The sequence below is a fragment of the Eulemur rufifrons genome, chromosome 2, assembly GCF_041146395.1.
Source record: "Eulemur rufifrons isolate Redbay chromosome 2, OSU_ERuf_1, whole genome shotgun sequence".
Lineage (NCBI taxonomy): Eukaryota > Metazoa > Chordata > Mammalia > Primates > Lemuridae > Eulemur > Eulemur rufifrons.
The window spans coordinates 94,654,683-94,671,996 of record NC_090984.1 but is presented as its reverse complement, the minus strand read 5'-3'; the positions used below and the strand labels follow the sequence as shown (position 1 = coordinate 94,671,996).

Here is a 17,314-nt window from a genome sequence, read left to right as displayed (position 1 = left end):
TTCAAATAGCCAGGTGTCCCTCCTATGCATTTCCATAGAACTCTTTGTTTACCTTTATCACTTAATACACATTTTAATTGTATCATAAGCCAGAGCACCTTTAAAATAGATTTCAACTGAATAATCCTTATATAAATGTTGCCTAATTATATATATCTCTCTCTCTCTCTCTTAAAGTTTCTAGAGTTCAGCTTTCTTTGAGTCATTATAAAATGTATTTCAAGAAATAATAAACTCATGTTTTTTTTACACTTTAAACAATACTTGATTATATTTTTGGAATTAATTACTGAACTTCAAACAAAATCTTTATTCATTTCCCTTTGCTCATCTTAAAAATGAGAAATAAGGATTAGACCTAAGGTTCTTACCAGCTAAAATATTTTATGAATTTACATCAAGTTGGAATGAGTCTCTTGAAAATTTTTTTTTGGATGCTATCACTACGGCAATTAATTCCTGATATTGATTACATGTTAGAACACCTGACATATTGAAGTTAATAGTGTGTCTCTTAAGAAAAATCAATGGACTTACTGATTTAAAAATACAAAGAAATTAGAGGATTATTTACTAAGCTTCGAATTTATTGAACTTGATATTGAAAAGTTTATAATCAAATCAAGCTCAATAATTGGTTGAGATCTCTACATGTCATTGTTAACAACTTAACCAGTATTGTTTATCCTTGACCACTGCTATCCAATTGTTAAATCTTATTTGTGGAATAGATAGTAAGTTTAATTTTCAATAGATGGTACACTTCTTTTGGACAAGGACAATATATTATCCTAGAAGATTAATATTCCATAAGCCTTAGTAAAACGTTAGAGAAAGAAGAACGCAGCAATGTTCTAATTTTTAAAGAGTAAGTCAATTTTTCACTCATTGTAATGTAAATTTTTAATTGAAATTGGCATGTGTTTTCAAAGGAACCAAGACAGATACTATTTAAAATTGGTGAAGGTTTACAGGAAAGAAATTGCAACAAGATAAACAGATAACTCATTATGTATTGTAATGCTTATACACAGTACTTTCTTAACGTAGCTTTTCAATGAACTGCACAGGAAAGAATTCCTTTTTGATTCTCCTTATATTTGTTTCAGGAATGTATTGCAAATGGTAGATGAAATCTGATGGTGACTATCTGAGACATGTAATTTTTAGTTCAAATAGGATAACTGGGAATTAAATGATATCCTAACACGCCCAAAGATTCAATGATATAAAGAAAAAGCAATTCGTTTCCCACCTCCCCACCAAAATGCTAAGTTTTTGTAGAGGTGAAAAATGTCATACTATACCTTGATTTCTTCTATTTCATCTGGTACTATCTTGTATGCTGATATAGTCCCACCCAACCTGAAATTAGGAGAAGAAAATACTCTCAAAACCAGCAATACTGTATTAAACATATGGAAGATTTCTGCCATTAGCATCAGAGTGCCACCAATAACTTCCCAATGTCCATCCCAATGATCATAGAGGAAAAACAACCATTTTGTGCTTACATTTTCCACTTATTAGTTTAAAAGATGTGGCTAATGAATCACTACTTGAAGAGGAAACTTTAAGGTTAGATTTTTAACCATATCTAAACTCCTCTGATTAATTTTGTATTGGTGTGGTACATTTGTCACAACTGATGAACCAATATTGATAGTGCTTTTTTTAAAAAATAATTTAAACAGGGAGTCAGAATTATGTCTGTGTGATACCGTCCAAGGGAAAGAGATGAGAATTTGGGAGTTACAAATAATTTAATCCCTAAGATATGTTCTTTGTCTTGAGGTAGTGATACCATTATATGTCATGTTCACCTGTTTAAAATACTTTTTAGAAAACAACTAAGGTTTATATAACACCATGTGCCAGGCATATTATATATTATCTAATTTAATTCTTACAACTGTCTATATTATAAAAATTTAGAAATTGAGGTACAGAAAGATTCAGTAATTTTTCTTAACTGAAGAAACTAGTAAGTGAAAGAATTGAGATGTACATAAGTATAAAATACATACCAGACTTTGAATACTTTGTATGAAAAAAATGAATTTTAAAATATTGATTACATGTTAAAATAACATTCTGGATATATTGGGTTAAATAAGAATATTATTAAAGTTAATTTCATTTGCTTTTTACCTTTTAAAATGTGGCTACCAGAAAATTTTAAATTACATACAGGGTATTTGTGGCTCCCTTCTTATCACTGTCAGGTACTCCAGGCTCTTAAGCTCCAAGATTCCCTACTGCCTTTGCTCTTATATAGTGCTTACAAGGGAAACTTCCGATTTCTTGAGTTTATAAGTATCTCAGTATCAGAAAAGGGAGTATCATACATAAGGCACTTAAGTATTCTAGATACTTTAGGATAACTCCTCTCCTCAATATAAGTTAATAAATATCATTTTGGTTTCCATTAACAAAAAACCTAAATCCAACCAAATATTTTTATTGGCTAACTATGCATTTAAACTCTTTAATATTTATTTGAACACTAATGAAACTAGTGTTCAAATCTTGTTTTGAGAATGATTTCGTAGACTTGATGTGCCATGATTAAAACTAGAAACAGTAATGAATTTTAACTTAAATTTAGCTTAAATTTTAACTTCATATAAGGTATACTAGTGATGTAGCATATAAGACCATAGTAAGATAACTCTGTATGATCAAGTAGCTGAATATGAAAGAAACTTGGAAAGCTTCACATTATGCTAAATATAGAATTGAGAAAGGGGATGAAAGCTGATATAAACATCAGAAAAAAAAATCCCAGAAAACAGAAATAATTTATTAAAAAACTAAAGGAAACAACTGTGTCATACGTGTTATAACAAGAAAAAACTGTAAGAATAAACTTATTTCAACCCCTCGTTTTCTCTATCCCCTGACTACAACCCATATAATGGTAACTTTTTGACCTTTGATCTGATTTCTGAAGATGACATTTCTATTTTCATGACATTATTAAAGACAGACAGATTTCAAATACTTGTAAGTTTAACACACTATCAGTATTCAACAGTTACTACCTTCTGGCCTAAATAATAAAATAACCCACTCCAAATTTCATGTTCTTTCCATTACTCTACACTATACTCACTGTTGAACAAGGAATTCACTCTAGAGTTCTATTTTACTCTAGTCAATGTATAAAAACAGTATTACTTTGGCAGCAATAGTGCTAGTAATAGTAGCAACACTACTACAAGTAGTATATTTAGCATTTACTTTTGTACAGCTGGCCTCAACGAATAGGAAGCATTCCCTTCTCTTCTATGCTTTGGAAGAGTTTAAGAAAGATTTGGTGTTAATTCTTCCTGAAATGTTTGGCAAAATTCACCAGTGAAGTCACCTTTGCTTTGTTGGAAAGCTTTTGATTACTGAATAATTGTTCTATTTGTTACTGTTCTGTTGAAATTTTCTATTTCTTCTTGTGTCAATTTAGGTAAATTATTTGTTTCTAAAAATTTGCCCATTTCATCTAGATTATCTAATTTGTTGGCATACAATTGTTCATAGTATTCTCTCATAATCTTTTTTATTTCTATAAGGTCAGTAGTAACGTTCCTACTTTCATTTCTGATTTTGGTTTTTACATCTTACCTGGTTTTTTCCTAAGCGAATCTGGCTAACATTTTGTCAATTTTGATGACTTTTTCAAAGAACCAACTTTGGTTTTTATTACTCTCTTTATTGTTTTCCTATTCTCCATTTCACTTATTTCCACTCTAATGATTATTATTTCCTTACTTACTTCCCTCCATTACTGCTTTCTATTCTGTTTAGCTGTTTTTTTTTTTTTCTTGTACTAAATCATTTTGACTCCCTTCTCATTTCCTTTTATGTATATCTTGTAGATATTTTCTTTGTGGTTATTATGGAGAATATATTTAATACCCTAAATTTATAACCATCTAGTTTGAATTGATACCAACTGAACTTCAGTAGCATACAAAATCTCTGCTCTTACATAGCTCCATTTGCCAGCTTTGGGTTTGCTTTCTCTTCTTTAGTTCTAGTTCATCAGGTGTAAGGTGTGGTTATTGATTTGAGATGCTTTTTTCTTTTTAATGTACACATTTATAGATATAAATTTCCCTCTGAGCATTGCTTTCAGTGCATTCCATAAGTTCTATATACATTGTGTTTTTATTTTCATTCATCCCAATGTATTTTCTAATTACATTTGTGATTTCTTCTTTAACTCCCTGTTACACATATTATGAAATTTCTAGTTTCCTTCTTTTGTCGATTTTTAGCTTCATTCCACTGTGGTTAGAGATGATACTTTGTGTGATTTTTATCTTTTTAAATTTATTTAGACTTCCTTTTTTTGGCCTAACATCACCATCTATCCTGTAGAGTGTCCCATGCCTTCTTTTGTGTATTATCAGCAACTGGTAAAACTGAAACATGACTGCATTCGGCTCTCTTATTTTATTAAATGTGATAATAAATTTATTTCTTTAATATAATTTCCTTTAAGAGACTTAATTATATGACTTTTCTGAATAAAATAATGTCATTATAATAAAACTAAAGAAATTTATAGATAGTAATTATTGCCACTAGAGAAGCTATTGCAGAAAAAACTTTGGCCCAAGCTCATTTAGAAATAGTATAATAATGTTTTTAAAGGTAATTCAGAGTTGCTTAGAAATATTTTAATTTTCTGTCCTCACTCAAATCTGCTTGTTCTCCAGTTTTCCCAAATTATTGTTATAGTAAATATTAATTGATCAAGTAGCTCATGTCAAAAATGTGGAAATCTTCTTAGGTATGTTCCTCTTTCTCAGTTCCTATAATAATTAGTGACTGAGTCATATTTCTACTTGCCTTACTTTATCTGGAAAATGCCTATTCCTCCATTACCAGTTTCTTGCTTTAGGATTTAATAATTTCTAACCACAATTTTAATAGTATCCACATCATGGCTACTCAAGTCTGATCTTCCTAAAATGTAATTTTTATATAACACCTTTATTTTAATTAATGCATAATACCTAAGAAGTTTGATGAGATAATTTCCTTTATAAACCTGATTCCTGGCTCCATTTCTTTTCTCATCCTTTCACAGTCCTTCTATGTTCTAGCCATGCTCAATTATCAGTAGTTTCATACATGTATCAGGCAATCTCCTGCCTTTATGTTTTTATATTATCCTTATCCTGAATGTTCGTCACCTCACAAACTCCTAATCACCCTTCTGGGTTCAATATAACTCTTGCAAGGCTTATCTGAGCTCTGGAAGCACAAATAAGCACTTTGCCTACTGTGACTGAACAATACCTCACTCAAACCTGCATTATAGCATTTGTCCCATTATTGTAATTATTTACTTAGATATATCCTCCATTAGATTATGATGGTACAGATATTTTAGTTACCTGTACATGTCTAACACATAGTGAGTACGTACAACTTGGTAAATCAACACATGTTCGGTGAATTAATAAATGATGTCAAGGGAGCTAAACATGAAAATTTTCAGTAAAATCTTCAGCAAATCTTTTGCCCAAAAGAAGCAGTATCTCTATTTTAATAATTTTTATCATAAATTTTTGGTACAAAATGTGGTAGACATTGACTTCTTTTATAAAATAATTCCTAGATATCTTTTTTGGGGCAGTGTTCCACTCTCAAAGCTTTCACTTTGACAGAAGAAGCAAGCATATGTTTACTGATTTCCATAAGACAAAATATTAATTCATACATTAAATCTTAATGAATTAGTCTTGCTTAGAACAGAGTGTTCTAAAGATACCTCCAAACTTGGCTTGATTCCTGCCATTTATAGTAGTTATCAGATATCACTTTAATTAACATTAAGTAACATTAATCTTATTTTTTTCCAGGAAGATCCTGTTGTCTAAATGATGCCAAAGATTTCAATCCCATTAGAAAGCTTCTAGTAAATATAAAACCAAGACTTCTAGCCTTACTTAACATACTCAATAAATTCTGTAAATGATTATTTTTGGTGCTTTCTATGGTTAAGGTCCTGTGGTATACCATAAAGCCCTAGCTTCCAGTTCTAATTTCAAAAATCTAAAATTGTAATAAGAAATTATATTTCCTGGTAATATGGTTTATCACTGGTTTGTTTTAAAATTTCATTTAACAATTTTAATATTAACAAAACAAAGAATATAATTATCAAGTCAAGAAACTAAGAAATTATATTTCTGTTATTGATTTATTTTAATGCTTCATTTAATAATTATTCCCTTCTCACAATATTTTTTGACTTATTAAGGGTTTATTGAATGATACAAAATCACCAAGTGCCTCAAATAAATTTCACCTTTTTTTATAATGTCAATAAAAAACAAAAATAAAAACAAAATCTTCCCCTACAAAGAAATTACTGAGCAATGTTTAGGTTAAACTATAATCTACCACACATAATATAAAATGCTAATATATGTATTAATAACAAGCTTTCAAAATGTGGTCCCTTAGGGGAAACAGTCTATTAATATAAACCAACTGTCCTCTAAGTTTTATTACCTTGAAAGACATTAAGAATGTATAGGTTTTAATGTCACAATTTCAGTGATGTTCAGAGAAAAGGCATGTTTTAAAGAAAAGGTATAGTATTTGAGCAAAGCTGGAGTTACTTTATAAAAGATAACAGCATTTGAGATTTTCATAAAGTATTATAAACCAAGTATACTTTTATGTCATTTCCAAATGTAGCTTCATTTTCTAAATGTGTTAAGTAAGAGAGAAAATTCTGCCCACCACAAGGTCTAACAGTAAAAGCAGGGCGAGCTACCTAAGTGGTCAAACGGGATTGTGGTCCATCCTGTGGTAACTGTGGCTTGCCCCAAAGTAGCAGCAGTAGCGGTGCAAAAAGTACATAAATTCAAGATATATTCTGGAGATTAAAATTAACAGGAATTGATGATAGAATATACATTGAAAATTCCGAAGAAAGAATAAAAAGTAAATCTAGGTTTCTGGCTTGAGACAGAAAGAGTGGAAAAGAAGCAGATTTGAAGGAGGGGGGTGATCACTTAAGTTGTTTATATGCTTTAGTTTTTTCACTAGAATGTAAACTCCTTGAGAATAGTATCCTAATTTAATTTTTGAAATCTATACAATTTCTAGGTTAATGTCATACAAGTACTAAATAGATGTCTGCTGAATGAGTAATTAATGTGCAAACTCCAAATTGCATTGAGGTGTTAGCAGGTACTCTCCAATCCCATCGTAAAGTTACATATACAAATGAGTTTAGGAAACCAACATGTTAAATCCCTTTGTTAAAGATAATCTTCGTAATTTTCATTAGCATATTAAAGGCCCTAGGAAATTTTGCCATAAGAAAATCTATTTAACTTTAAGCCAATGTTATAAAAACATATTTAATTTCATTCATTCTACATATGTTAATTAAGCACTTACTATGAACTAGACATTATTCTAGCTGCTGGAGACAATTTAGGAAATAGAAAAAATTTGTTCTCATGGGATTTACATTTTGGTAAAGAGACAGAAAGGAGATAGACAATAAGCAAATAAAACATATAGTATGATAAGTGATAATAAGTGTTATATGGAAAATAAATCAGAAAAAAAGGAATAGGACACGTTAGAGAATTGCCAATTTTTTAAATATGAAGGCCAAGGAAGACTTTACCAAGATGATGACTTTTAAGTGAACACCTGAAAGAGGAAGAACTAGTCACATGGATATCTGAGAGAATATCATTCCAAGCAGAAGTAGAAAGTACAAAGGCCCTAAGGCATGAATGTGCCTGATGTATATGAGAAATAAAGCAGCCTGGCCACTGAATCTGTGCACTTAACCACCACACTACACTGCTCACTCAGGGAATTACTGACTATTGTGATTTTAGCAGCTTATGTGATAGCTCTGAAAGAATGAAAGTATTGAGGAATATACTTCTCAGTAATAATACAGTAATACTTGGGAAATAAGAGATGCCCAATTAAACAAAATAGAGCCTTTAAAAAAAATCATCTATCTCATGACAATATGTGGCTTTACCTGTATCAATGAAGTGTACATTCACAGAAAGATTGACAAACATGAAACATCAATTCAAACCATAAATACTTATAACATATCATTTCAAACATGAATGTCAAGAATTCAGTAATTACTGGTGGTTAATTTAGCCAGGTGTGGTAGCTCATGCCTACAATCCTAGCACTCTGGGAGGCCTAGGTAGGAGGATTGTTTGAGGTCAAGAGTTCCAGACCAGCCTGAGCAAGAGACCCTGTCTCTACAAAAATAGAAAAATTAGCTGGGTGTGGTGGCATGCACATGGTAGTCCCAGCTACTGAGAAGGCTGAGGCAGGAAGATCGCTTGAGCCCAGGAGTTGGAGGTTGCAATGAACTATTATGATGCCACTGTACTCTACCTGGGGCAACAGAATGAGACTCTGTCTCAGAAAAATAAAAATAAATAAATAATCATTGATGGTTAATTTATTTTATTATCCTCAAAATCTTTAGTTATTAGTAAAACTGTGATGTGTAGAGATTATTGTCACACAAAAAGTCTGGCACATTATCAAAAGAAGTATGAAAAGAACATTCTCTCTAAAACATTGTTTAACAAACAGATACTTCTCAACAGAGAATGGAATCATGATTGTTGTGTTTCCCACCTGCATATTTGGCTCCATTTCATATTATTTCATTTGTTATGGTTTATTTGTGTACACTGAATGAATCAAAAGATCCAAAAGAGCACTACTGAAGTAGTCCTTCTTGTAATGCATTATTACTTTTTTCCTATTCTGTAAGAAAAAAGCACTACTCTTGTTTATTGTAAGTTCAAATGCACAAATGATCTAGATAGATAAAACATGTACTAACACACTGCGTTACTCAGTTTTTCAAAAACATAATTATTGTATCCCTAATATACAAGAAATACTGTACAAGTGAGAAACAAGAAATCAAAAACAAAAGGAAAATTGGAAAATTCACAAATACATGGAAAGTAATCAACACACTCTTCTGTGTGAAAGAAGAAATCACAAAGGAAATTAGAAAATACCTGAGATGAATAAAACAAAAACGTAACATTCCAAAACAAAAGCAGTGCAAGAGCAGAGAAATCTATAGCTGTAAATGTTTGCATTAAAAAAATTCTCAAATCAATAACTTCAATGTATACCTTAACAGACTAGTAAAAGAAGAGCAAACAAAACCCAAAGCTAGCAGAAGGAAGCAAATAATATTAGAGTGAAGATAAATGCAATAGAAAATTGAAAACCAATAGAATCTATGAAACCAAAAGTTGGTTCTTTTAAAAGATCAACAAAATTGACAAACCTTTAGCTAGATGGACACTCCCATCCCCGAGAGAGGTGAGAGAGAAGAGAGAGAGAGAAAGAGAAAACTCAACTGTGTTTTTTCCACAAATTCCTGTATTCCTCACCTCACCAATGTACTGTTCTCTAATGTTGCTCCCTTTTCCTTTGTCCTGCACTTCTCACTCCCCACACAAAATTTACCTGTACAACTACTATTAGTTCTTACACAATCAACTAAAGTAATAGCTTTTTGTAAAAGTTTTCTCTTAACACCGTTCTACATCCCCACTGCTCTCTCCCTACCGCTTTCTTCTACCACCTCTGGTTGATCTAGGTGAACTTTCTCTTTGCAGGAGACAGTATAATGCTTAAGTGTAGGCAATGGAACTAGACTGGGTTTGAATCTTGACTCTACTATTTTTTAGGTTTAGGATCTTGGTTAAATTAGTTCATAGCTTGGTGCTCCTCCATTTGTCATGTACAAAATGGTAATAAACACATATCTCATAGAGTTGTGTTGCAAAGATTAAATGAGATATGTACTGAAAAGAAAAATTACACTTACCAAATGCTTAATAAATGTTAGCTACTATCATTTCTCTAGTATTTAGTAAATACTTCTAGTATAGCACTGTTTCATGAATGTTTGTATGACTGTCCTTTTGACTGGATTGTACACATCATGAGGATAAAAATTTACATATTCATGTCATTATTCTCAGCATCAAGCACAGTATTAATCTCATAGCATTTGCTTAAATATTTTGAAATTGTTCTCGTATATAATGTTCACAAATTATATAAGAGATTCAGGATTAAATTAATATTCTAACTTCTCAAGAAAAACTCAGGATGTTGATATTTAAATTAGTTTTGGTACATATTATTGAAGGCATTATATAGATTTTTAAACTTTTTTGGCAGGCCATTTTTTCTGTGGTTTCTGGGATAATAGATAGATATGTAACTACTTTGAAAAGTTGAAATAAGCATATAAAATATAAGACCTTATTATTTTCCATATATGTAAGAATTTTCTTGGTATAGTCTCATTTCTTTATACCAACCCTTTTATATCTTTTAAGAACTCTTATATTTCTTTTTGGTTTAGTTCACTTTTGTCCTTTGTTCTCTTTAATTAAATTAATAGTATATCTTGCAGTTAAGTCTGTTAAACTTTCAGCACCAAAATAAATTCAAAATGGTTTTAAAAAATAGAATTAACTTTATAGTCTTAAAGTTATATACAACTTAAAAATCTGTATTAAATATTCTTAGCCACCTTCCAGTCTTTAAAATAGCAGGAACACTGTGTGCACTAATCTATTTTTAATTTTAAAATGGTCCCCTTGAGAGCTAGACATTCTAATGTTCCCATATGAGATCTAGATGTTCCACTAGATCTCTAGTATCAAGAATGTCACTCATTTACACCTGTAGAAAAAAGGAGACCATGTCATCTTCTTTTAAACATGTCATAAGTAAATTAACTACAGATTTGGTTTTTTTTGTTCTTATTATGAACCACTTCCACATCTCAACAATTTTAAATTATAAAACATTTGAGAAACACAAAAGTATAAAGAATATGACAAACATCTTGTAACAACTATTAATATATCATTATTGATACAGTAGATGGTCTCTGCATAGTCCTTTCTAATGACATAATCACACCTATACCTAGACCCAGAGAAGGATTCAATATCCTATATTTGATTTGCATATTTTCTGTATAGACAAGGAACAAATAAGAGAGAGGGAAGACTAAAGAGGGAATGAGGGTAAGAAAGGAGGAAAAGAGTTTAGTTTCACATGACTTTACTCTCTGACCCACGTAAGTCCCCAACTGACACCACCAACTTTGTTAAATTCTCAAAAGACATCTATTTTGTAAACTTTCCTCTATTTATTCTTGTATTGATATTAAGATCACTCACTACTCATCTATCATTTGTGATATCATCGCCTTTGGAAAACTTATAAAATATCTTAGAGTAGCTAAATCTACGGGTTCTGGAAGGGTATAAAACATGGCTGATTTTGTTTTATACTGTTATAGTACAGTGACTAGTACAAAGCAGGTGGCCAATCAAGGTTCACCTTTCTGTTCTTTTTCTCAAAGAAAACGAACAGATTTCTAAAAGATTATAAACAGTAGTTCTGATATCACGTTATTTTTTTAGTATCCTTGGTATACAGTAATTTAGGTTGATAATATTTTTAACTCATTTAAAGCACCTAAGTATTCTTTTCATATATATTCAACTCTCTAACCATGACTGTCTTATTCTTTTAAAATGTTAATGATTTTCTTCATAAGAGGGCAGAAGAGAAAAGTTAAAATAAAAAGTCAAGGAATGCTTTTATTTTCATTACATTTTAAACTTATAATACTAATCCTCTATGATAAATAGTTATCTTTATTATATTTTAAATTTATGCTATTATAATAGATCTATTAATTTTTCTTGAAGATATAGTTACAAAAGTAATTATCTACAATTTTCCTTCAATTTTTGAAGTCCCAATACATTCTATGTTTAATTTTTTAGACATATTTCAAGTTTATACCATTTTTCTGGATTTATTTTTGGTTATCTAAGAATATTATATGGAAGTTAGAGCACAGAATCTATTATAGAGTCAGACTATCTGCATCAACACTTCAGCACTGGTATTTATTAGTTGTGTAACGTTGGACAAGTTTTCTTAATTCCTCTTACTTCAGTTTCCTTATTCACAAAATGACAAAAATTACTATCATATAGGATTAACTATGTGAGTTAATCTATGTCAAGTTCATAGAATAGTACTTGGTACAGTTGTGGTCAGTATTGGTTCTAGAACCCTCCTCCCTTGCAGATAGCAAAATCTGCAGATGTTCAATTCCCTTATATAAAATGGCATATTTGCATATGACTTATGCATATCCTCCCATATAGTTTAAATCATCTCTAGATTACTTATGATACCTAATATAATCTAAATGGTATATAAATAGTTGTTTTACTGTATTGTTTATTTGTATTACTTTTTATTATTATATTGTTATTTTTTATTGTTTGTGTGGTTTTTAATCCCAAATTTTATTTAACTGAGGTTGGTTGAATCTGCAGATGTGGAATCCATGGATAAGGAGGACTGACTGTATATAGTAAGTATGCAAATCATTTGTCTTTTCTTATGTCCTTTAGCCATAATTGAGAACAGAGGACATTGTGATTTATATTGTCATATAATCTATGACAGAAAGACCAAAACAGTTTTGAAAAAATAAATGTAGCTATAATTTTTTTTTGAGACAGAGTGTCACTCTGTTGCCCAGGCTAGAGTGCAATGGCGTCAGCCTAGCTCACAGCAACCTCAAACTCCTGGGCTCAAGCAATACTCCTGCCTCAGCCTCCCGAGTAGCTGGGACTACAGGCATGTGCCACCATGCCTGGCTAATTTATATATATATATTTTTTTAGCTGTCCAGATCATTTCTTTCTATTTTTAGTAGAGACGGAGTCTTGCTCTTGATCAGGCTGGTCTCGAACTCCTGAGCTCAAACGATCCTCCCGCCTCGGCCTCCCAGAGTACTAGGATTACAGGCATGAGCCACTGCACCCAGCCAATGTAGCTATAATTTTAAAATATGGTTGGACCTTGATTTCTAAAAGCGGGAACTCCCCTCCTTAACACTACTGAATACAGTCAACCTCACTGAGGTTAAATAAGTACCTTTTCACCTTACTAGTCTTTTTTGCACTACTTTGGTGAATGTGACAGTCATACTTTTGGGAAGTCTATGTTCCCACTTTATCTAGGAAGGAAAGAGAGGTGGAATTTATTAGGATTTTATAATGGGCACTGTCTTAGGCATTTTTACATATACTGTCTGTCTCAGCACTGCATCTGAGGCTCAGAAAGGTTAACCTGCTCAAGGATATAGACTGTTAGCAAACAGAAAGTTGTCTTTTACCTAGAACAGTATCATCCCAAAGCCTGGACTTTTTTTACTAAGTGATACTTTCCCGTATCACATGATAATTTTCTTAGAATTAAATTTTCATACGTAAGTGATATTGTAAAGATATGACTGTTCTTAAGACTTTATACTATGGAAATCTAATTATCATTAGAAATACTGACTGTAATATATTCTTGATTTCAACCAACTTTCATATAGGTTGGTCCCTGGAATACAATTGGTTTGTATTATTATGTCTTACATAATGCTTAAAGAGAAAGGCGTTTACAAAGGAGCACGTTAGAAAATCTTTTAGAAACTTAAAGATTCTGACAAAAGCCATTAGAAATTAGTATATTGGGCAAAAGCCTTTAGTTATAAATATGTCATTTCCCTTATTTGCCGTTTTTATTTATTAGCCATATTTTAATGAACACTAGTAAAATTCGATTGCGTTTATTTCATATAATATGCTTACAGTAAACATTCATTAAGAACTCAATATTATATGATAATTTGACCAGGATTCAAATCAATTAACCTCTTACTGATATACAAAGAGGGCAATACATAATTAAATGGGATTAGAACGGTGGATAACAGACTTAAACCTTAGGCATGATACAATCAGAATTCTAGAAGAAAATGTAGGAAAGACTCTTACAGACATTGGCCTAGGTAAAGAATTTATGAAGAAGACCCCCAAGGCAATCACAGCAGCAACAAAAATTAATGAATGGGACATGATTAAATTAAAAAGCTTCTGCACAGCCAAAGAAACAGTCACGAGAATAAACAGACCACCTACAGAATGGGAAAAAATTTTCACATACTACACATCAGATAAAGGACTGATAACAAGAATCTATTTAGAACTCAGGAAAATCAGCAAGAAAAAATCAAACAACCCTACCAAAAAGTGGGCAAATGACATGAATAGAAACTTCTCAAAAGAAGATATAAGAATGGCTAACAAAAATATGAAAAAATGCTCAACATCCCTAATCATCAGAGAAATGCAAATCAAAACCACAATGAGATATTAACCCCAGTGAGAATGGCCTTTATCAAAAAAACCCAAAACAACACATGTTGGCGTGAATGTGGAGAGACAGGAACACTCATACACTGCTGGTGGGACTGCAAACTAGTGCAACCCCTGTGGAAAGCATTATGGAGGTATCTTAAACAGATTCAAGTAGACCTGCCATTCGATCCAGCAATCCCATTATTGGGCATATACCCAAAGGAAAAAAGGTCATTCTGTAACAAAGACACATGTACCCGAATGTTTATAGCAGCACAATTCACAATAGCAAAGATGTGGAAACAACCCAAATGCCCATCAATACATGATTGGATTATTAAGCTGTGGTATATGTATACCATGGAATATTACTCAGCTATAAGAAATAATGAAGATATGACATCTCTATGGTTCTCCTGGAGAGAGTTAGAACCCATTATATTAAGTGAAGTATCCCAAGAATGGAAAAACAAGCATCACATGTACTCACCAGAAAATTGGTTTCCCTGAACATCACCTAAATACACATCTGGGAATGACACCAATCGGATATCAGACTGAGGTGGGGGGTGGGGGAGGGGATGGGTGTATGCCTACACAATGAGTGCTTTGCGCACCGTTTGGGGAATGGTAACGCTTGAAGGTGCTGACTCGGGAAGGGGGGTTGGGGAAGGGAGGGATATATACCTACATGATGGGTGCAAAGTGCACTATCTGGGGATCAGACATGCCTGGAGCTCTGACTTGGGGGGAAAGGCGGTCCATGGACAACGTATGTAACCTGCAATTCTGTATCCCCCATAACAATAAGATGAAATAAAAAAAATAAATAAATAAATGGGATTAGAGAATAGTGCTTAAACAAGATAAGAAAGAAACATTATTTGTGAGTATCTCACATATTATTTACAAAGAATCTTTTGATATGCTACTGAAATTTAATCTATTTATTAAGATAACACTCTTAAACACTTTTGTTCATTCACTGAATATTTATTGTTTTATGTGCAAGGCATTATTCCATGTGCTACAGAGAAGGCAGTGACCAACACAAATATAGCACTTGTCCTCATGGATCTTACATTCTATCAGGGATAGTTAGGCAGTAAAAAAATTAATAAGAAAATTTCAAATGTAGTAAGTGCTGTAAAGAATAAAATTGAGGATGATATGATATAATGCATAGAAACTACTTAATAATAGGTGATGCCAACCTCTGAGAAAATGATAATTTAAGCTGAGGCCTGCTATTCATTATCTTAGTAATTGCATATACTTAAAATAGACTGGCACTGTGGCTCACACCTGTAATTCCAGCAACTCAGGAGGCAAAATGGGGAGGATTGCTTGAGGCCAAGAGTTTGAGACCAGCCTTGGCAACATAGTGAGACACTCTTTCTAAAAAATATATATTTTTAAATTAGTCAGATGTAGTGGTATGTACTTGTAGTTCTAGCTACTCAGGAGGCTGAGGCAGGAGGATCGCTTGAGCCCAGAAGTTCAAGGCAGCAGTGAGCTACAATTGTGCCACTACACTCCAGCCTGGACAACAAAGAGAGACTCCATCTCTAATATGATGGATAACAATTGATGGAGAAATTAAGTCTTTTCCAGACAAGCAAACATTGAGGGAATTTGTCATGACCAGACTTGCCCTGCAGGAAATACTCAGAACTGCATTATATTAATACATGAATCAGCACAATACATACCCACCATTGTAAAATCACCCAAAATAGCCAAAGCTCACAACTCTCATAAAACAATAGCAAAAGAAGAAAAACAAAGCAAAAAGGTACTTCTTATTATGATGAACAAAACAGCAACATACATATCAAGTCTATCTCTTAATGTTAATGGCATGATGTTCCACTCAAAACACATAGGCTGGTTGAATGGATGAGAAAATACAACTCAAGTATCTGCTGCCTCTGGGAGATACACTTAAACCACAAGGATGCAAACAGGCTCAAAGTGAAAGAATGGGAAAAAATATTCCACGCAAATGGAAACCAGAAAAGAGCAGGTATAGCCATTCCCATATCACACAAAATTGACTTTATATCAACAATGGTAAAGAAAGACAAAGATGGTAATTATATAATGGTAAAGGGGGCAATTCAACAAGAAGACATAAAACCCCTAAATCCATATGTACCCAACACAGGAGCTCCCAGATACATAAAACAAATTCTACTAGAGCTAAGGAAGGAAATAAATAATAGCATCATAATTGCCAAGTACTTCAATACCCCATTATCATAGCTGGACAGATTATCAAAGCAAAAAATAAATAAGAAAACACTGGACTTAAATGGGACTCTAGAACAAATGGACCTAACAGATATTTACAAAACATTCTACCCCAAAACTACTGAATATACATTCTTCTCATCACCACAATTCTCTAAGATTGACCATATCTTAGGCCACAAAACATGTCTCAACGAATTAAAAAAAATCAAAATCATACCATGTATCTTCTCAGACCATAGTGGATTAAAACTAGAAATCAATTCTAAGAGTAACACTCAATTCTACACAAAGTCATGAAAATTAAACAACTTGCTACTGAACAATTATTGGGTCAATAATGAAATTAAGATGGAAATCAAAAGATTTCTTGAACTGAATGACAAAGGAGACATAAGCTATCAAAATGTATGGAATGCAAAAAAACATACCTAAGGGGAAAATTCATACCCTTAAAGGGCCACATCCAAAAGTCAGAAAAATCACAAATTAACAACCAAATATCACATCTCAAGGAACTAGAAAAGGATGAGTAAACCAAACCCAAAGTCAAGAGAAGAAAACAAAATAACAAAGATCAGAGCAAAACTAAATGAGATGGAGAATAAAAAAATAATATCAAAGGTCAGTGAAACAAAAAGTGGTTTTTTGAAAAGATAAAAAAGATTGATAGACCTCTTGTTAGATTATCGAGGAATAGAAAAGAAAGGACCCAAGTAAGCTCAACCAGAAACGAAAAAGGAGATATCACAACTGATAGGACAGAA

The 17,314-nt window shown here is 32.2% G+C and overlaps 1 protein-coding gene across 12 annotated transcripts in view; it reads right to left on the bottom strand.

Moving 5' to 3' along the window:
• Positions 1 to 17,314, bottom strand: part of GPHN (gephyrin) — a 540,339-nt gene that overhangs the window by 338,084 nt on the left and 184,941 nt on the right. For all 12 annotated transcript variants that reach the window (XM_069487828.1, XM_069487899.1, XM_069487867.1 and 9 more), the window contains exon 3: positions 1,308 to 1,365. In XM_069487828.1, the coding sequence (XP_069343929.1) occupies positions 1,308 to 1,365 (58 nt within the window). The remainder of the gene's footprint in view (positions 1 to 1,307; positions 1,366 to 17,314) is intronic.